Source organism: Mytilus trossulus, chromosome 1, assembly GCF_036588685.1.
Source record: "Mytilus trossulus isolate FHL-02 chromosome 1, PNRI_Mtr1.1.1.hap1, whole genome shotgun sequence".
NCBI classification, from domain to species: domain Eukaryota; kingdom Metazoa; phylum Mollusca; class Bivalvia; order Mytilida; family Mytilidae; genus Mytilus; species Mytilus trossulus.
Window position 1 is genome coordinate 111,431,679 of NC_086373.1, and position 23,222 is coordinate 111,454,900.

Below are 23,222 nucleotides of genomic sequence, written 5' to 3' on the forward strand. Positions count from 1 at the left end.
ATGTTATTAAACTATACAGAACTATACATGGTAACATTGCAGGTCTGCATGTCCATTTTTGAGTGAATACCAAGGAAATGCCATGGATGCCATACTTTCCATGGCAATCTGTATTTGTTGCCATCATTTTCATGGCAACCTGCCATGAATGCCATACTTTTCATAGAGGCCATGTCAACCTGCCATCGATGCCATACTTTCCATGGAAATCATGGCAATTTGCCATCGATGCCATGATTTCCATCCTTTTATGATTTCATGGCAACGATGGAAATACTGAGTATACAATCCCTGTCACTCTTTTTTTCGATGCCATGGAATTCATGAAATCCATGAAAAAGCTCGTTTCAATACTCCATCCTTTTCATGGCAACAATTTTGCCATGGAAATTCCATGGAATGCCATGAAAATCCTAGGGACGGGTAGGTTTCTGACACAGAATGAATGTATTCAAATGAACTTAAAATTTTTGTTTTCTCTTAGAGCAATTCACTATGCTGTTGAATATTAATCCTCTCAAAAAAATGTTTGAAAAAATTTTCTTTTTATTCATGAACTTTCAAATGAGAAAAATTGAACCCAATTTTTTAATCACATCCCCCTTTCCCTTATTCCAAAACTAATTTCAATTAAAATATTCTAATGGAGTTTGCAACAATTACTACTCATTTAAATACATCATAAAATATTAAGATGTAAAAAAACTGCTTGTTATCACTGAATGGTAAAGATTATTTAAATGTATCAGTTGGTAGTAAAAAGTGAATATACATTGTATATGGTATATAACAAAGATTTAAGTTGATTCTGGACAAAGAAAGATAACTCCAATTAAAAAAAAATTTTGCAGATATTTCTTGCTTACTATACTGGACAAAGAAAGATAACTCTTAATTAAAAAAAAAATTGCTATTTCACAATATTGTGAAATTAGATATTTCTTGCCATTGCACAATACTGTGCAATTGAAAAGACTTGCTATTGCACAATACTTAATATAATAATTTTAGTTCCTGATTTGGACCAACTTGAAAACTGGGCCCATAATCAAAAATCTAAGTACATGTTTAGATTCAGCATATCAAAGAGGCCCAAGAATTTATTTTTTGTTAAAATCAAACTTAGTTTAATTTTGGACCCTTTGCACTTTAATTTTGACTAATTTTAAAACTGGACCAAAAATTAAGAATCTACATACACAGTTAGATTTGGCATATCAAAGAACCCCAATTATTCAATTTTTGATGAAATCAAACAATGTTTAATTTTGGACCTCGATTTGGGCCAACTTGAAAACTGGGCCAATAATTAAAAATCTAAGTACATTTTTAGATTCAGCATATCAAAGAACCCCAAGGTTTCAATTTTTGTTAAAATCAAACTAAGTTTAATTTTGGACCCTTTGGACCTTAATGTAGACCAATTTGAAAACGGGACCAAAAATTAAGAATCTACATACACAGTTAGATTCGGCATATTAAAGAACCCCAATTATTCAATTTTGATGAAATCAAACAAAGTTTAATTTTGGACCCTTTGGGCCCCTTTTTCCTTAACTGGTGGGACCAAAACTCCCAAAATCAATACCAACCTTCCTTTTATAGTCATAAACCTTGTGTTTAAATTTCATAGATTTCTATTTACTTATACTAACGCTATGGTGCGAAAACCAAGAAAAATGCTTATTTGGGTCCCTTTTTGGCCCCTAATTCCTAAACTGTTGGGACCGAAACTCCCAAAATCAATACCAACCTTTCTTTTGTGGTCATAAACATTGTGTTTAAATTTCATTGATTTCTATTTACTTTAACTAAAGTTATTGTGCGAAAACCAAGAATAATGCTTATTTGGGCCCTTTTTTGGCCCCTAATTCCTAAACTGTTGAAACCAAAACTCCCAAAATCAATCCCAACCTTTCTTTTGTGGTCATAAACATTGTGTCAAAATTTCATAGATTTCTATTAACTTAAACTAAAGTTATAGTGCGAAAACCAAGAAAATGCTTATTTGGGCCCTTTTTGGCCCCTAATTCCTAAAATGTTGGGACCAAAACTACCAAAATCAATACCAGCCTTCCTTTTATGGTCATAAACCTTGTGTTAAAATTTCATAGATTTCTATTCACTTTTACTAAAGTTAGAGTGCGAAAACTAAAAGTATTCGGACGACGACGACGACGACGACGACGACGCCAACGTGATAGCAATATACGACGAAAATTTTTTCAAAATTTGCGGTCGTATAAAAACTACTAGAAATTCATGGCTATGTTAAGAATCCTTTTTGGAAAGATGTTTTATTTTGCTTACATACTGCAAAGCCTGATACTACGGCTTGTACAAATGATATATTATCGCTAGATATTATAAATTTTGTGCCACTTTCAGATTACACTATTTATATGCAATGGAAGAACTTTGGTGTACAGTATATAAAAGACCTTGTAAATGGTCAAAACAAAGAATTCTTTACATTTGAAAAGATTAGACATAAGATTCTTACAAATAATTTTCTGAAATATTACAGTCTAATCTCCAATATTCCAAAATTTATTAAAGATCACATAAAAGAATATTGTGATTCTCAACAGATTGAAAATGTCAAAATCTCTGATGCTTTTTGTACTCAGATTATTAATAATAAGAAACCAAAATTTGTGTATAAGAGTCTTATCTATCATATATTTCAACCTCCCATTGAAAAATTTCAGAAATGGGAGCAGTTGTTAGACTCAGAAATTGAAAATTGACAAAAATGCTTTATGCTACTAAGGAAGTCTTGCAAAGATATCTACTTAAAAAGCTTCCAATACAAAATACTGCACCAAATAATTCCTACAAACTCTTTTGTGTACAAGATAAAGAAGAAAGATTCTAGTTCATGTACTTTTTGTAAACTTGATGACGAAACTATTGTACATTTTTTCTATGATTGTTCAATAACATATCAATTTTGGTCATCATTATTACAGCAAATAAGATTGTATAGCAGGGATTTTGCCATCAGTAAAAAGCAGATATTCCTTGGTTTCTATTCAGAAAGCTTATTCATGAATCTTTTATTTATAGTAGCAAAAAATTATATTTATAAATGTAAGTTTAAGAAACTAACTCCTAATATTTTTGGTTTTAAAAATAGAATAAAACAATATCAGTCATATGAATATTATATTGCAAAGAAAAATAATAATGTTGATGTATATGAAAAATTTTGGATCCCGTTTATATATATATCTTTATTCTCATAAACCAAAATCCATGGTACAGAGATATTATAAACATTTATAATATAACATGAAGTCAGAATTAATACAAATGTATGATCTACAACTGGAAAAATATTTCCAGCTACATGTAATATAAAAAAACACATTATGCATGTATACAATATTATATAAAAAAAATACATTTAACAATGTTTCCCCTAAGAGTCCAGCTGTTTATTAATCAGTTTGATAAATTTGCACAAATGATTCAACATACTGATGTTTCTAGTATTCATCAAATCATGAAATTTCAATACGTTTGGTCTATTTAGATAATATGGTTTCAAATTTTTTTCTCTATCATGATTAAATTTCGAACAATTAAAAATATAGTGGAATTCATCCCCAATATCCCCAGCCATCCCATTACAATATATATTTCCACCATAGAGTATGATATTAATCTGTGAGCAAATTTTTTGATTAGATTTTGGTTATTCTTTGATGTAATTGTGAACAATAATTATGTACATAATTAAGTAATGTATGTGTGTATGTAAGTAAGAATTGTATGTGTGTATGAGAGACTGAGAGAAAGTGAAAGTGAATGCAAGTGGTTCTCATTTCTTTTTTCTATTTACCTCTTTACATTGTTATTTCCTGATATTTATTTATATATTCATAAAGGACTAGGGCCTATAAGGGCCATTTTCGTTTTTTTTTGGATTTTTTTTGCTTTTCTTTTTCTTAATTACGTTCAGTGTGTTTTAAAGCTTATCTTAGCTATTTTTTTTTATTTTTTTTTATTTATATTTTTTTTCTTGTGAGGGAGGAGTTAAAATTTAATAAAATCATTTAAACATTTATTGCTTTAGAAAAGGGAGGGAAGAGAGGAGAAAGAGAAAAAAGAAATGAAACTACTATGGATTTATAATCTTTGTTTGATTCCTTAAAATCTAAAACTAAATAATATGTCATTTATGAAGAACTGTTTATTTTTTGTTTGTTTTATAAGACATTTATATTGAACAATCTTTATATTTGTTAGCATCTAACTTACATGTATTTATACTGGTACATTATATATATATATTTGGTGAATATTACTAACAACCACTAACTCCTTTATATATAAATATCATTACTAATGTTAACGAGGCCGGGATAAAGTACCGGTAATCGATGTTTTAAACTAACAAATGTAAAGATTTCAATAAAATATTTATACCTTCAAAAAAAAAACAAAAAAAAAACTTAGAATTATTCTCCAAAATGATCATAAAGATCCAGCATGGCTGAACCAAAGTGGGTTGATGAATTAATGACAAACAAGACGATTTTAATTTTGAAATTATCAATTTCCCCCACCTTTGTCATGTTTGTAGCATAATTACACCTTATATAAGAATGCCAGCTTTTGATTGGCTGATAGCCAGTGTATTTTTCGCATATTCTAACATTTTTTCTCATTTCAAACGAATATGACTGTATTTCACCACTGCCGGTGAATATGCCTCAAATACCATGGTATTTGCCATTTTGGATATTCCTTTTTTACCCTCGTGAGCATCTTCCCGCCAATTTTTTTCGGATATGACGTTACATAAAGACTTGTATAAGTACATGTATAGTTCCCGCGGTATATTTTATGATAGTACTTGTCCTCAAATAAATATTTCCTTTTCCTAGTACAGAGAGTTTAAATCAAAATTTATTCGGTGTAATTAAACAGATATATCATGTTATGGAGGGGTATTTGCAAAAAATACAAGTCTTGGGACAAAATTTCCCTTGCCTAGCGGCTCGGGAAATTTAAGTCCCTCAACTTGTATTTTTCGCAAATACCCCTCCATAACATGATATATCTGTTCAATATACCAACTTCACCTGCATAAATAGTTCTCAACTTATTTAGAATTGAAGAGCTTGTAGCTGCTATACAGACTTTTGTACAATGCCATCATTGTCTGAGCAGAAAGTTGATGAACCAAGGGTCGATGAACGTCTCATCCTTTTTCTGAAAAAGTTCATTTAAAGGTACCAAGACCTAGATGATAAATATTCTCTAACATCATACATGATGGTCTTGAAGTATAGATTCTGGATACTGATGTTGTTTATTGTCTTATACATTGTTTCATTGTGTTATGGTAAATTATTGTATTCATGTCTTTGATTTTTGATAATGTACTTTGTAAGTATGCCTTTTTGTTTTTATTTGTTACATATTTGTTTGTTTTTAAAGTGATTAAGAGTATAACACAATATTGATTGATGTACCACTATTTTGTATATTTTTACCTATGATGTACCTTTGTTTTATTCACACATCATCTTCAATAAAATGGAATATTCAGTGTTTATCGCTATTTTGTGCATTTTTCCTTTGATCTTTTTTTGTGATAATTTTCATATCATGCTTCTCGCTTGATATGGAAAAATTATTGCTAGAAACTAAGGAGCCACGTGGCGTTGCTAACGAAATTGACATTGAAATTGACAAGGTCGTCACAGGTAAAATAGCGATAAACAGATTATCATTGGTCATCTCAACTCGATTGCTTTTCTCACTTTCGCTGTTCCAGCTCAAGTGAGAAAATCAATCTCGTTGAGATAATCAACGATAATCTATAAGTACCACAATGTTTTATGTTATGTCTTTATAGACAGAAATCAAAGAGCTGAAGAGCTCTGATGGGAAAGATGGCCACACTGTTTTAAAAAAAAAAAAAATTGGGGGGGGGTAATCTTTTGATAGAAAGATACATACAAAGAATAAACAAACGAACATGTAGAAAGTTTGACAATATTGCAATCCGTTGTTGTTTAATGTAATTTCATTTCCTTAGTAAAGAATATATCATGAGGTCAATTTTGACCAATGGAAGAGATCTGCACCTTCTCAATCAAAACATTTGATAAAAGTTGAAAGTTTATAGTTATCTAAAATTCAACTGAATTCTATCATTTAACAACTACTACAATATTTTTGGAAATTTTAGTTGTGTACCATTGAACTGCAGACTAGGGCTATTCTCCATTTTTTGTGACAGTACTCTAAGATTTTTAATTTTTTCTCAAGAAAGTGAAGACTGAAAAATCTATTCTGAAGTTTTAAATTTCCATTGATAAAGTTCTCAGTTACAACTCTCATCACAGGGAAACATGTACTTATAAAAACCAATATGATTGATATAAGCTGTGTGAAGCTTGTTTCCAGATTCTACATTTTGATATATTTGTAAATTTCATTAATAAATAGTTTTAAACTACAAAATGCATCAATTTTATTTGTTTATATTTTTTTTACCAATACAATGGTTATGTTGGTACACACCATTTTGTTTAAATGGAAAACTACTCATCATATACTAAATGTTACATTTCAAGTGTTCAGATATATTAACTTTTATTTTAGTGGATAATTACTCATCAATTGATGTGCTCCTGTATTGGAGAAAGATTCTCAACACAGACATTTACACAAAGAATGAAAACTGTTGTTTCTCTCGCCAATCTCATGTATCCCTATTTGTTTACCGCGAAATTTGCAAGTTGCATGACCTACACATTAAAGCTTTGAATCATCTGCAGCAAACATAATTATGTTTAAATCAAACAAATACCAATTTTTAATTAGTACACAAATTTTGAGAATGATTTTAATAATCAGTAAAGGATATCCTTGCTTCTTCATAGTGTGGCATTCCAACTATGACATCACTGCAATGTAGGTTGGATATATTTAGAATATCTCGTCATACTGATTTTTCCGGATTGTAAAAGAAAGGTAAACAGTGTGAGGGAGAGGTAAAGAAACAATAATTTCACGAGATACAGAAGGGAAAGTAAGATTTGTGGGGGGGGGGGGGGGGGGGGTTCTACACTATAAAACCAAAATGATTGATGTGAGGGCTTGGCACTCTGGCCAACCACATAGGGAATTAACGACTTAAAGCAGTCTTTCCCCAAAAACAGTCATTCCTAAGCATGCTAAGTAGACCAGCTGGACTCAATCATGCTAAACTTATGTCAATACAAAATACAAGTTATCATTATCAAATGACAACTAATTTTTTACAGTAGAATCTGATCGACAGTTAGCTAATTAAAAGTTATATTTTACAGAAGATCTCAACATTGATCCACCATACCAAAATGACATACTTAATGTTACTGTATATATAATATTCATAGAGAATTTCATATGTTTTTTATTCAATATCACATCAGTATATACATGTACTAATCTGACACACCAATATAATCCCAAGGAGTTCTGCTCAAGAATTATATTGGTTGAGGGTTGATACAGTGTATGATATTGAAAAAGCCATATCATATACTCATTATTATATATACATCAAGTAGATGTTTTTTATGTGACATGATGTCATACATAGAAGGAAGTCTAAAATGTCATCATACAGACTATACTATAGGCTTTACATGAGGTCATACAGATAAGAATAAAATTGAGAATGGAAATGGGGAATGTGTCAAAGAGACAACAACCCAACCAAATAAAAAAACAACAGCAGAAGGTCACCAACAGGTCTTCAATGTAGCGAGAAATTCCCGCACCCGGAGGCGTCCTTCAGCTGGCCCCTAAACAAATATATACTAGTTCAGTGATAATGAACGCCATACTAATTTCCAAATTGTACACAAGAAACTAAAATTAAAATAATACAAGACTAACAAAGGCCAGAGGCTTCTGACTTGGGACAGGCGCAAAAATGTGGTGGGGTTAAACATGTTTGTGAGATCTCAACCCTCCCCCTATACCTCTAACTAATGTAGAAAAATAAACGCATATCAATACGCACATTAAAATTCAGTTCAAGAGAAGTCCGAGTCTGATGTCAGAAGATGTAACCAAAGAAAATAAACAAAATGACAATAATACATAAATAACAACAGACTACTAGCAGTTAACTGACATGCCAGCTCCAGACTTCAATTAAACTGACTGAAAGATTATGATTTCATCATATGAACATCAGGCACAATCCTTCCCATTAGGGGTTTAGTATCATACCATCATAACATATATGAGAAGAACATAACCCGTGTCATGCCAACAACTGTTTTTAGAATAAATGTCTTTAGTTCCGACGCAAAGACCTTATCAGTGACTCAATATTAACGCCAAAATATGCAATCTTTAATGACTTGACAACAGTATCGTAATTATATTCCTTCTTAATCAGTCTATTTAAAGGTTTTGTAAGTTTCTGAGGTTAATACTGACACCTTTGTGCTTTATAAAGAATGTTTCCATAAAAAATTGGATGTGAAATACCTGAACGTAAAAAAAGTCTGCATGTTGAGAAGTTAGATAAAAGCCTTTGCAACAGTGACTGCAATCGATGGCATGACCTCATACAGATGAAAGGTGTGATAAAGTCTTTGCAACCATGCTGATATAGATATAATTATCATGGTGGCTGATACAAAATATAACAAATATAAAGTCAATATCTTCAAGCATGACATATAGTGTGGGAAACTGATTATTTCCATGAATTTCTAAGTCCAAAGAACATAACTGTGCACAAATTTATCAGATCTGAACAAAATTGGAACTTGATTTGTAACTTGCCATGATAAAATAATGTACCAGTTATTTAATCAGAATCTTTCATCATGACAAAAAAATTATTTGAAAAACTGAATATTTGACACATTTGAGTGATCTTTTAAATCCAAGGGCCATAACTAGTCACAAAATTATCAGACCTAAACAAAATTAGAACTTGGTCTGTAACTTGTCATGATAATACAATACAACAAATATCAATTCAATATCTCCAAGCACAAAAATAGTGTGGAAAACTGATTTGCTGCACTGATGGATGGACGAGCAGACAAACAGCATCTGAATATTTGACACATTTGAGTGATCTTTTTAAGTCCAAGGGCCATAAATAGTCACAAAATTATCTGTCCTAAAAAAATTGAACTTGATCTGTAACTTGTCATAATGTAACAATACACCAAATATCAAACCAATATCTTCAAGCATGAAGAAAATAAGTTTAGAAAACTAATTTGCCAGACTGATGGATGGAGACAGACAGCAAAACTAAAGTTCCCTACAACCTCATCGATTGGGGACTAATAATAGATATCAATGTACTACCTGAGTAACAGTTATAAACATCTAACATCTTAGTACTTACTCTGTAGCCGATTCTTTGACAAATGTTTCTATTAAATGCATTCTTTTCTTTGATAAAGGCAAAAGCTGGCGTATAAACTGAAAAAATTATATTAATTGAAATTATTTTTCGAGATAATAAAAACATCATGAAGAAATAGCAAGCTTTCTTTCTAGGTTATAAAACATAATAAGATAAATCAAGATTTTATCTAGGTAGTAAAAACATCATAAGAATAAACAGGCTGTCAGGACCTAATGTTGTGTGATATCTCTTAAAATATGAATTTGTACCAATTGTGTTATGACTATTTTTTTTAATTTCATAATAAGACTTAGTAATTACCTCTAATGAGCTGTATGAACCAACTGAGTATTTCCAGGACGGAACTAAATATTTAAGTACATTATCCAATATAGATATAAATCTGTAAATAGATAAACAAAAATAATTTAAAACATTTAGCTGTATATCAAATGAAATGTTTGTTTTGATCTGCCAAAATCCTCTTTATTTTCTTCTATATGAAGAAAAACAAGTCAAGTGGATGATTATTACAATGATTGACAATTGTGCTGTATCAGTCAATGTCAAACAGGCTTTTATGACACGACTTCTCAATATCACACATGGTAACAACAATCAACCTTGCAGGAGGAGCCATATCATGAAAGGATTTTGGGAGTATGCTAATTTATGAAATAATTAATCTTGCTTCGAACCCCGAAAATTTAACTCCATGTAAAATATCTCAGCTTCAAAACTAGCCATCATACATATCCAAGTTACGATATGGACTGAGCTAGAGGAAAAAGCGTAATCATTTCCGCCTATGGAAAATCAATTCAGGATATTGACCCATATACATATTCTACATATAATACTTATAACAGTGCAAGAACCTCATGGGTAGTCAAGGTTGTTAAAAAAAACTTGCTGATATAACACATTACTAATATGTAAAATAGCATACAGATTTGTACCTTTGAATTAAAATAGATCTCCTATATAACTGTTCTGAAGTGTATGATTCTAACTTGGGAAATCTGACTAAGTTATCCTTCTTGAATACGTCCATATCAAATCCCATGTATCTCCCTTCTGATGCTGTGATCTTTATCTCTCTAATACGAGTATCTATACCACCAGCTAGAAAACATTATTGATAACATTAATATCATCATAAAGATTCTACCATACTATCCTTTTTTACTATAATACTCAGTCAGTACATCAAACTTTAAAATTCAAGATTTACAAGGCATTTTTAAATTTGAAAACTGTTTACTATCTTGAGTGAATAAATATTGTTTTACAGGTTAAAGTGTAGAACATATTTCTCCTAATGTGTCACCTAGATCTCACAAAACATGTTTAACCCTGTCACATGTTTGCGCCTGAACCAAATCCAGAGTCTCTGGCATTTGATAGTCTTCTTAATTTAAGTTCATGTACATGTTTTGGAGTTTAGTGTGACATCCATATTCACTGAACTAGTACACAAATATATTTAGGGGCTAGCTGAGGACCATTTCAGGATGATGGAATTTCTCTCTGCCTTGTAGACCCATTGGTGGCCTACGTCTGTTGTCTGCTTGTTTGTCGGGTTGTTGTTTCTTTGACATTCCCGATTTCCATACTTAATTTTATCTAGTTCTCTATGTAAAATTTGCAGTCTCTTTAGTCATCAAATTTTGTAATCTAGGAATAAAAAACTTTAACCCTTTCCTCCATAAAAACTATTTTTTACATACTTGATTCGCATAGGATTTTTTCTATAAAAAAAAATCATCATGTTTAAAGTATCAATGCATTATGAAAACAAGTATTTCACCACTGAATTTCCAGTCAGATATTCTAATGAATATCCTTTTTACTACTAAATACAAAACTGATCCATCATAATCAAGGAATCATCAATTTTAATATAAGAAACTTGACGTGTAGAACTATCCCTTTGTTAGAAGATTTACTTACAAGTATACTCACATTTGCATTCTTTGATTCTGATCATGATATAAGGATAATGTTCTGTCGAATTCTCTAACAATGGTATGTCCTCCACATCAGAAATTTCCCTACAAAAGTAATTAAACATCTCATTTTATTTATATTGCAAAAAACAATAAAACATAAGCAAAAAAGTTTAACCTACCCATCTTTTCTTGAGATAATTTAATATTTTATAGTGAGCAAGCCCCATTAACAAAGCATCACTTGACGTTGAGACAAAAGCCAATACTTTATTATACATTCACTGATCCATGAAAATGGGGTCAAGGGCAACACATAAAATCTGAGAATAAGCTAAGGAATCTCACAAAATATTGATTATTTAAAGCTTCTACTTTTAATTGAAGTTTATATAAATATTTATGCCCTTTCTGCTATATAAACCTATTTATTGCTATTTTGTGTTTTTCTTCTTTCACCTATTTTTCATGCTACTTGTTTGAAATAGATAATAACTGATTTCAGGCATTTTGCCTATTGTATGTATTGACGAGATTGTATCTGAGAAACAACCTCTTGTTTGAAAAACCATTGGTAATCTATGAATTTTTTTTTTTTAAATGTCGTTTGATTGCCAATCAGAGAATTCATGGAAAAATGGTTCAATAAATTCTCAATGTCCCATAATATGTCCTGTAAATGGCCTATAAAAACCTGAACATACCAGGTTATATTAACAGTATTCAACACAGTAAAATTATTAGGTTCTCCGCCTTCCACAACAAGCTTCCGTGGAAGATAGTTGTCATCAGAGCCATCTAAGGTCACCTTCAATTCTCTGTAATACAACATAATATAATATAACTTTAGGCAGTTAAATATAATGTAGACAATGTTATTAATTTATTCCTTTTATGACATATATACCATTTTGGTATTTGAGGAAGCCATGGTCGGTGGTTATAGTTCTAAATTGTTGTTGGTATTTGGATATCAAATTGAGAATGGAAATGAGGAATATGTCAAAAGACAACAACCCAACTAGTGAGCAGATAACAGCTGAACAGGTCTATTACATATATATATCACAGTCACATACCATGACAATCTGCATTTACTATTTCAAATGTTATCTGACATCATTCTACAAGTTATATTTGTTCTTTGTCAGGATGCCAGAAGTACTTAAGACTTTTATCAGTTAATATTAAAAATTTAATATCTGGTGACATAGATTTTATCAACTACAATATCATATCACTTGTAAAATTTCTTCACTCTTAATTCTTAATAATAATTTTATGTGTAAAAACTCATAAAAAAAAAGACAACACTATTTTTGGTTTAATGTTAAAAATACTTACGATATCTTAGTGCTGATGACCTTTCTTTATTTTATGTTTAGTACTTACAATATCACATAACCCTTATAAATCACTCTTTAAATTCTGCTGTATTATGATTTCTCCATTAACGCCTCGATGTTTGACAGTGTAAAATCGTCAAACAATCATTCAGAATTAGCTCCAGATTTACCTATTCCAATAAAATTGAGCTGATTGCTGTTGGTGACATCTTCAATAGGGCACCAATCAAAATACAGGATTCTTGAAGAGCTTTTATTGTGTTTGGAAATCGTGCCCTGGCAATTAGGAGAGATCGATTATGGAGAGGGACTGAATTATTCGGGTTAGATATCAAAGTGCTGACCATTCTTTATTTTTAAAAGATATATTACTTACAATATCACTCTATTACTTACGATATCACAGCACCCTTCTTCATTTTGAGTTCTATCCAATGTCTGCCTGCACTACCATCACTTTCCCAGTATGTGTCTGGATCCCCATCAGTCAGGGGAGAGGAACCAGTAGATTCATCCTGTAATAATTTGTTAATAAAATATCATTCATGGTAGATCTTTTAAAACAATGCAGATCTAAAAAAAAAAAATTTCCCAAGCTTTGCTTTATATAATTAAAACTTACATTTCATAGGATATCTACATTGTATAGGTACATCTTTTTACTGATTTTATCCTTTTTTCAATCTTAGTGATTGTTTTGATTGGTTGACAAGGCAATGGTTACCTTTTTAGAAAGTACACAAACTCAGGATGATTTAAGTAAAACCTTTAGAGGATAAAATCTTCAAAAATAACAACTGGATCCAAATGACAATAGCATGCACTGACCATTGGTGTTTAGTTGGGAGGAAATTTTTGGGAGGATTTTACTCACACAGCAGGAAGAGACATCGACAGCCTCTACATAGTTTTTAATGCTTCCTAAATGATCATTTTCTGGAGGTATATGTTGTGACATTAAACGAACTAAGGCTTCTTCACATTCTATAGACCAGTTAGCAGGTACTTGTCTTAATTTATCTACAGCTTCTTCATCAGCGGCCATGATGTCTAATTTCTTTTTAGGTAGCTGAATGGCAAAGTGTTGTTCTACAACTTCTTCCCAACTATAATTCATGAAAAAATTCTTAAAATAACCAAAAAAAAAATCGAATTCTTTACTAACATAAACAATCATATCAGGGCTTTTTATAGCTGACTCTGCGGTATGGGCCTTGCTCATTGTTGAAGGCTGTATGGTGACCTATAATTGTTAATGTCTGTGTCATTTTGGTCTCTTGTGGACAGTTGTCTCATTGGCAATCATACCACATCTTTTTTACAAAATATAAATTATAAAGTATTTGTCAACTTCTGTTTTGTTTCCATTCAAAACCTTTTACTCTTTCTAAGAGTGGTAAAACAACTTAAAACTCTGCAGTTTGTTAATGGTAAAACTTATATAAGTATATTTTATATGCATTGTACTTAATGTAATATTTGTCAGAATCAAATTCTCTATTCAATATTAATAGTATGTTAAATATTTGAATATTTTTTCTCATGATTCTACAAAAATGTATCTGGTACTCATAGAAGCATTTTATTTACATGCCTCAGACACGTTTGTCAGATATTTTTATCAAGTTACTAACTGGCCCACCCACTCTCGGTTATGCCTACATTTGCCTCTAAATAAGTACTATTAAACTAAAATCAGTTTCCAACATTGTCCAACATGTCCAAACCATATATCTCACGTACATGTAAGCAGAAATTGAATTATTTAATGATATAGTTACTTGGAGATTGGATTTGTCCTTTTTAATGCTTTGTCAACTGGTACTAAAACAGGTGCTTCATCATTGGAACTTTTGCTGCTGAACTGTTGTATCCAAGCTTCAGTATCAAATTTTTCTTCATCATTTGATGTAACTCTAAACTGTAAAGATAAATAAACATGAATCACTGAAAGACAAACAAGTTTTTTTTCCTGACAAAAATTTGAAAAAATCACTTCAAATAGATATCATGAATATATACATGTACAGCTTACTGATCAATAACCTTCAACATTACCTGCCAAATTTTGAAAATCTCCATAGGGTTATTAGTGCATGTTCAGATTTTCAAAAGTTACAATTTCACAGCTTTTTTGTGTGCACTGTTTAAGAAATAGTTTCTTATATCTCTTTTTTTATGGTACATGTATACTGATCACAAGTAAATAAATGTCAGCACAGTGTACTTAACATGTACTTCTTTATAATTTTTGTAACATTCTTGTGTTTATATATTTTTCACAAAAAAGGTAACAATCCCTCATTTGAGTAATCATTTCATAGTGCTAAAAACTAAATTTTCTTAAAATGGGTCTTTGAAGGTAAAATGGCACAAATTTATAGAAAATGGAACAACTTCTCCCAAAGAACTACATTTCTATTTAATTATGGGTTTTAAAAAAGTTAGAAGCCTAGAAAATAGCAAAATTTTCTGATTTTTCATCATGTTCATAGGCTTGTCTCTTCTCAGAAAATCAAGATAAGGATAATCATCTTTTGGAAAAGTAGCTGCATTTTTCATGAATATGTGCCATTTTAAGAAATAAGACTCAGTTAAGAAAAATTTGTGTTTAAACACTACAAAATGATTACTCAAATGAGGGATTGTTTCTCATTTGGGGAATAGTTCCCTATTTGGTGGGTTGTCCCCAACCTGACAAAGGCAAACTTCATTCTGGTTTTCTGACTGTCATCATTTTTGCAAAAACATGAATAAGACGCAAGCAATCACCTGTAAATTTGTATCCCATCATGAATACACCAAAAAGAAGCAAACAATTTTTCGTACAGTTGCAATTTTGTTATCTGACACTGTCACACGTTCATGATGTTAATTGTAACATTTACACTTCAACAGTCAGGGATATAACTCTATAGGGTTATTACAGGAAAATAACATACATTTGTTATTGTGGACTAAAAAATTTGTAAGGGTTTCGCGGAACCCAGTGTCTCGCCTACTTTTGCTGTAAATCGCAGGCTCAACAAAAAATGAGGCAAAAAATCAATAAAAATATTCCTCTTGATACTATCCTATGATTGTAAGAAGGTTCTGTCCAAGTTTGGTAAAAATCTAGGACAGTTAATGAATCTAATAAATGTGTTGAAAACTTTTACTGCAGACTGTATGTAATGTTAACTGGAAGAAAATCGAAGTCAATTTAAAAGTAAAATACAGAAAAAATGGAGTTATCTTTATACAAAATTTACTGACTTATGATCATAAATAAGCTTCTGTCCAAGTTAGGTACAAAGACTACAAACCCAGGATAGTTTAAGAAAGTTATTCAAATTTTAAAAACTTTTACCACAGAGTGAATGTAATGTTTCCCTGCAGAAAAACTAAGTCCATTTAAAGGTAAAATACGGAATAAATGGATTTATTATTTTATAAATTTTGCCTCTGGATACTATCTTATGATCATAAACAAGCATCTGTTCAAGTTTGGTACAAACCAAGGATAGTTTAAGAAAGTTATTAAAATTCTTAAAACTTTAACCACAGAGTGATCGAATGTAATGTTTCCCCGCAGAAAAAACTAAGTCCATTTAAAAGTAAAATGTGGAAAAAATGGAATTTTATTTTTACAAAATTTACTTCTGGATACTATCTAAAGCTTTAACCACAGAGTGAATATTTGTGGACGCCGCCGCCGCGGACGACGGAATGTAGGATCACTTAGACTTGCTTTTTCGACTTAAGTCGAAGGCTCGACAAAAATCAAAGAAATGTGATAACATACGTATGTTACATGTTTCAAAGGAACAATATACATCATAAGTTTAGTTAAAATGTATACAAGTTCTATTGATATTTTTTTTTTTTTAACAACAAATAAATATTCTTTATTCATCAAATTGCTTGTTACAACTTTACTTCAATGTCCAAGCTTCAATAAAGTATCCCTGTGAAATAATTTCTGAGTATCCAGGAAAATACACAGAATATAATAAAATATAAACATTATTTTTTTCCATCAATTATATCAATCTTTTTAACTTTATGAAAAATACATTTTGAGATGTTGTCTTGTTCTCATTCATAAACCTTCGTAGTTCCTTTATAAACATAGCATACACATCTAAAAATTTCAGTTTCTGCTCTGACACATAGTATGACTTGTAAATACAAAAACCTAAAATTGTCAAGAAATAATTTAAACCGTTATATCCTTGATCTGATATTTTGTATCCAAATACTATATGTTTTGCCAATATCTTGTTTTGAAAATTAATTTTTGCTAGAAGATAATGTACTTTCTCCCAAAAATCTTTCAAAAATGAACATGTAATAAAGAAATGCAAATAATCTTCTTCTTTTGTTTTACAAAAGTTGCATTTATCGTTTTCAGATCTTTTCCACTTTAATAGTAGCTGCTTTGTATGAATAATATATTGAAGCAGTTTCCATCTGAAAATTTTTAACTTATTTTCCTATAAAATTTTAAATATAAAATCATATACAAATGGCATCTGTGGTACGTATTCTAATTTTAAATATCTTGTCCAAATGTTGATACCGATTGGCTTTGTATATTTTTTATCTACTAAAGTTTTATAGAGTATTTTATTATTTTTATCTTTTGTTTCAATTTGTTTATTTTGCCATCTTAATTTAACCTTACATATATTGATTTTACTCTTACATGTCTTAACGGAGTTTTCTTTTTTTAAAACTTGCATCCATTCTTTTGGGATACAGGATTTTAACATCTTAAACTCAGCAATCCAGTTTGTTTTATTAATTAACTTTTTTAAGATAAAGCTTTCTGATAAATTTCCTTTACTGTCCAAATGTCGTTTATATAAACCAATCCACTTTTAACCCAGTTCGGGAAAAACAAGCATTTGTTGCGATATTTAATATATTTATTTCCCCAAGTAATCTGTTTTCTAATATTAGAGAAGTGATTAGAAAATGTTGATAAACCTCCTCCTGTTTTAACCCAACTTGAAATTACTTGTAAATAAAAGTCGGGTATTTTTCCAAGTCCATCTATTGATTTAATATTATCTAAATTCATGTTAAAAACAAGAAAGTTTTTACCAAGATTGTTAAAATATTTAGTAGGAATAATCTTCCAATTCGACATACTGGTTGTTGTTAATTTTGAAACCCATGAGGCTTTCAGTGCTGTAAAATAACTGTCAAAATCGATCATTCTTAACCCTCCTTTTTGGTATTCTCCAATAAGTGTGTTTCATTTTACTTTGTCATTTTTTCCTTCCCAAATGTATTTGAAACAGCAGCTTTCAATTTCTTTCAAGTAAATCTCTGGAACTTTACACAAAGTAGCCAAAAATGTAAATTTTGGTAAAATTAAAGATTTTATGATCAATATTTTCCCAACCATTGTTAATTTTCTTTTTTCCCATGTTTTAATTAATGATTTCATGTTATCTATTTTAGGTTCCCAATTTAACTTTTCACATTGAAGTTTATCGTGACCAAAATAAATACCTAAAGCTTTGACGGGTTGGTCAGTCCTGCGTATGCCTTCAATCTTATCTACGCTGTTTTTAAGCGCCCCAATCCAAATTCCTTCTGTTTTATTACGATTAAGCTTTAACACTGAGAAAGAGCCAAATGTTTCAATTATATTCGTAGCTTTAGATATATCTGATTTTGAACTACAAAACAGAGTTGTATCATCAGCTAATTGTGATATTTTAATGCTATGTGTTTTATTATCTATAGTAACACGAAAACCTTTAATGTCTGATGTTTGCCTCAATCGCTCGGCCATAATTTCGACTGATAAAACAAAAAGTAAAGCCAATAAAGGACACCCTTGACGGATTCCTCTAGAGTTTTCAAAAATTTCGGATACCCATCCATTATTTATTACAAACATCTGTATTCCCTTATATAATGTTTCCACCCATGATATGAATGATTCATTAAAACCAAAATGCTTTAGAACACTTACATGTAACATAAATTCCCATTCCAAAGAATCAAAAGCTTTTGTAAAATCAACAAATATTATAGCCCCATCTATTCCGTTTGATTCTGCATAGTCCATTATATCTTGGATTTGCCGTAAATTAAAACCAATAAAACAATTTTTTACATATCCAGTTTGATCTTCATTAATTAATTTAGGAAGAAGTTTTTTTAGTCGCTGTGCTAAAACATGAGATAGTATTTTTAAATCTACATTTAATAATGATATTGGACGATAATTGTCTAAAGATAATGGATCATTTTTCTTGAATAATAAAGAAAGAACACCTGTTCGTTGTGTATATGAAAGAAGTTTTTCCTCATGTCCCTTATTTAGAACTTTTACCAACATTGTTTTTAATTTTTCCCAGAATGTCTTATAAAATTCTAATGTTAAACCAACTAGACCAGGTGATTTATTTAGCTTCATCGTGTTAATAGCTTTAGTACATTCATTTATAGTTACCTCCCCATCACAAATTTTGAAGTCATTTACATTTATCTCCCTTTCCATAATAGTATCACCTACATATGTATGCAGTAGATCTTTATCTGGAGCCGTGGTTGTATATAATACTTTATAATAGTTTTTAATCATTTCTAAAATTTGTTCTTGATTTGATTTGTTGTTACCTCGTTATTTTCATTTCTGAGTTTGTTAATAGATTTTTTAACTTGTCGCTGTTTTTCTAATCCAAGAAAATAAGAAGTATTCTTTTCCCCTAGTTCTATCCATTTCTCCCTTGATCTAATTTGAGCCCCCTTTGCTTTATATTCATAAATTGTGTCTAATTGTAATTCTAATTGTTTTATATTATTTGTTAGTGTTTCATCTTCTTTTAATTGTTTATCTCTGGTTGTCATTAAGTGTTCTAATTCGCTTTCTAATTTTCTTGTTGTCTCCCTTGATAACTTCAATTTTCTTTTACAGTATAGAATAGATTCGTCTCTAATTTCAATTTTTAGATTGTCCCATAAAAGACGGATATCGCTACTGTCATTATTGATTATACGATTTTCGAACTGATTTATTACTCTGTTGATTGTGTTTTTATATTCAATATCCTTTAAGATAGAATTATTTAGTTTCCAGTATCCATTCCCTCTTTCTGAAGCCCCTATCTTAAAGTTTAAAACTATATCTTGATGGTCAGTCACTTTAATCAATGCCGGTTTAATTTTACAATATTCAACAAGAGACTGAAATTCTTTTGCAATCAAAATTAAATCTATCCTACTAGCTTGTGTCTTATCCTTTCTTCTCCATGTAAACTGTTGTGTGCTTTTATGTAAAATACGCCAAATATCTATAAAATTATGATTTTTCAAAACAACTTTTAAACTGTTAACAGGCTCTGAAAATTTCGTATTTTTATTTAAGCTTTTCCTATCTAAAGTCGTCAATGCTTCATTGAAATCACCGGCAACTAGAGTCATGCCTATAGAATTTTCTTTTATAAAATTGTTTATTTTTTTAAAGAAAGAATTTCTATCGGTTCTATAATTTGGCGCATAAAGACAAACTAAAGACAATAATACATTGTCCATTTTCACATTTAATAAAATAAGTCTTCCGTCATTATCGCAGAATTTATTAATAACCTCAATGTCTGCATGCTTGTTTATACCTATTGCTACCCCCTACCAGCATGACCAGGGCTTCCAAAACGGTCATATATTCCGGTCATTTGTATAATGTCCGGTAAAAGACCGGCTGGGAAAAGCATGAAACGGTCATCTACTTTTTAGTTTTCAAGGCTTTTTCGGTCATTTTAATATAATTCACGATCTTTTTGACCCAACATTTTGCCTTTAACAGCCATACATTTCCGGTCATAAAAGTGACATGATGATAAATTACTATCAAAACAACCCTGACTTCAATACTTTCTAATTTTAATCAATGCTAATTAGGTGTTGGACAGGTGAAAACTACATGTTCAGGTGACAGGTAAAGTAATTTCAGTACCGGACATCGTATAAATTAATCGGTCCATTCACATTAACTTTTGTACATTTCAGCGGTTTGTATCTAATTGATTTAGTCCAAAAGATCAAATTTATAATAAATACATTTATAAACTTGAGATTTGATGAAACATTTACATGAAAAAATCGTCAGAACTACATTGTATGAACAAGAACACGTGTGCGCATGTGCACAGGTGGGAAATTCAATTATGCATCCTACATTTCTTCAAAATTCTAAAACTATCATTGATACCTGTACCTAACGTTCATTTCAAGTATTTTGTTGAAGAAATAACATGGAAAGAGCTTCTTTGCTCAGTTGTGCTATGTAAACGTACACGGATTTTACGTATCCGTTTATGGTCCATATTTTACCATTGTCAAGTCAACATCCGGTTTTGAAAAATGTGACTTTAAAAACGAAAATAAAGTTCTAGACAACGTCATTTTGCACAAATAAAGAGTCTAATGCAGATATGAGCACGCTGATGTGCACACTTTGAATGATGCAATGCCAATTTTAACAGTTTATGTCAGAACATCAAATTCATATCAAAGTAAAGTTTACTATCGTTTTTAATCTAATGTCAATCATTGGGATGGCCATCTGATTACCATAATTGCCTTTTGTGACTTAGTCCTAGATTAAAATTCGGATCAGATATAAAATGTCCGGCTGGCTCAGAAAAATTTTGGAAGCCCTGCCCCCTACTTGCCGTAGTTCCATGACTGCAGTGAAAAAGTAAAAGTTCTATTGAAATTACTATTGTCTTTATGTATACTTAACTATTGAAAGATATAACAGTTCATAGTATTCCAATTTTGAATAGTACACCTGGCTCCGTGTTGAAGGCCGTACTTTAACCTATAATGGTTTAATTTTTAAATTGTTATTTGGATGGAGAGTTGTCTCATTGGTACTCACACCACATCTTCCTATATCTACCTATATGTTATTACAGAAAAAATATGCCTGTAATAACTAACGGGTGTTATCACGGCTTCTCTATATCACTTTAAAGCATTTGCTCAGACATAAATCATGCTTAATTACAATGTATTTAAATTTATTGTAAGAAATAATGACCAGAGCATGTAATGAGGTTCTGCCCAAGTTTCTCAGTAATTCCCAAGTGTCTTATATAATAACAGTCTGCACCAAAAACTTTTTCAACTACTAGTCCGAAGACCAATATTTTGACATTTTTCTGATTGGACCAAACAAAGTTTTGCAAAAACTAACTAGTCCGAACCAAATTTTACTAGTCTGGGGCATCGGACTAGTGGCTAACCGTGCAGACTGTAATAAGTTACATTCCTATAATAACTAAGCCTTGTTATCACAGCTAAGTTAATTCATTAATAGCCTTGTTTAATTAATTAACCATGGTTAATCAAAAATGTATTAATTCAATTTAAAAATTAATTATCAAGGCTATGCATTTAGTTTCTGCGCAAAGTCTCAAGAGTTCCCTAGAGTCCACTATAGATTAAATAATTTTACAAATAACAAACATATGTTATTACAGATTTAGATAATTTAAAGAAAAGTATCTGTAATAACACTCGTAAGTTATTTTCTGTAATAACCCTATAGAATTATATCTCTGACTGTTCAATGTATAACAAATATACAAAATTCACTTATTCAAAACAACTTTCATCATATATTTGTCTAGCTGCAGAACTGTACGTTTTAAAATAGGACAAATTCTGTAGCTCTATGGTCCTAAAAAAGTAAAAAAAAATAACATAAGGACCTCAAGAGTACAATGGAGTAACTAGTCTGCAGGTAATTTTTCGCTTGAACACGATTTTAAAAATTCCATGTCTGTTTTTATTTTAGACAAAGATTACCCTTTTTATCCTTAGCCATTTCCCTTGAGAATTGCAATATTCTTCTCCACTTGCTACTACTCGGGATTCTGTTGTACAATGCAAGTCTTTTATTTTTTTACTGTTTTTTAAGGGTTCAGGATAGACCCTTAGTGTTGTTTTACTTTGGCATTTATATTCAACTTCAGAAGGAACAAAACAAATGCATGCTGGAAACTTTTTTCGCTCTTTTAAACATTGGATACATTCCAGAATACAACGGATTCTGGCCAATCTGCGTCTTGAACCTGATAAATTATCAACACTAGAACCTTGGGCTCCATTTTGTTTATGGTCTTTAGAATGCATTAATTGTCTGTTTGTTATTGTATCAAAATATCAAATAAACTTGTAGTTGTACAGCCCAAATTGTTGTTGAATCATTTCTTCGAAAAATTCACCGGAAGTCCGAGATGAGCATGAAATTTGAAAGTCGGAAACGGGCAAAAATCCGGAAATTATAATTGTAGGCTGAGACTATATTGTCCTATATTTAATATTTGCAGTGATATCGTATTGAAAATAAATTCAGTTTGATAATTATTCTTTACAAAAATAGTGCAATGAAATTATTTGAATAATGGATATTTTTAGCAATTCAATGTATGCCCTTCGACAGATCTGAGACTACTATATATAACACATAATAGGGCATAATAATCATATACGATATGGGGGAGTTGCAGTTATTTGGAAAAA

General features: G+C 30.7%; 1 protein-coding gene across 4 annotated transcripts in view; it reads right to left on the reverse strand.

The window, feature by feature from the left end:
- The window catches only part of LOC134697678 (E3 ubiquitin-protein ligase HECTD3-like), a 66,593-nt gene extending 43,656 nt beyond the window's left edge, over positions 1 to 22,937 (reverse strand). For 2 of the 4 annotated variants that reach the window (XM_063559977.1, XM_063559982.1), the window contains exons 1-9: positions 22,506 to 22,937; positions 14,471 to 14,610; positions 13,564 to 13,795; positions 13,086 to 13,204; positions 12,048 to 12,161; positions 11,360 to 11,448; positions 10,354 to 10,519; positions 9,716 to 9,797; positions 9,392 to 9,468 (exon numbers count right to left, since the gene is read on the reverse strand). In XM_063559977.1, coding sequence (XP_063416047.1) covers positions 9,392 to 9,468; positions 9,716 to 9,797; positions 10,354 to 10,519; positions 11,360 to 11,448; positions 12,048 to 12,161; positions 13,086 to 13,204; positions 13,564 to 13,795; positions 14,471 to 14,610; positions 22,506 to 22,832 — 1,346 coding nt within the window. In that variant the 5' untranslated portion in view covers positions 22,833 to 22,937. Of the gene's footprint in view, positions 1 to 9,391; positions 9,469 to 9,715; positions 9,798 to 10,353; positions 10,520 to 11,347; positions 11,449 to 12,047; positions 12,162 to 13,085; positions 13,205 to 13,563; positions 13,796 to 14,470; positions 14,611 to 22,505 lie in introns of all 4 variants that reach the window. The other 2 variants (XM_063559964.1, XM_063559971.1) reach the window with 1 other exon arrangement.
- Between the last annotated feature and the right edge of the window lie 285 nt (positions 22,938 to 23,222).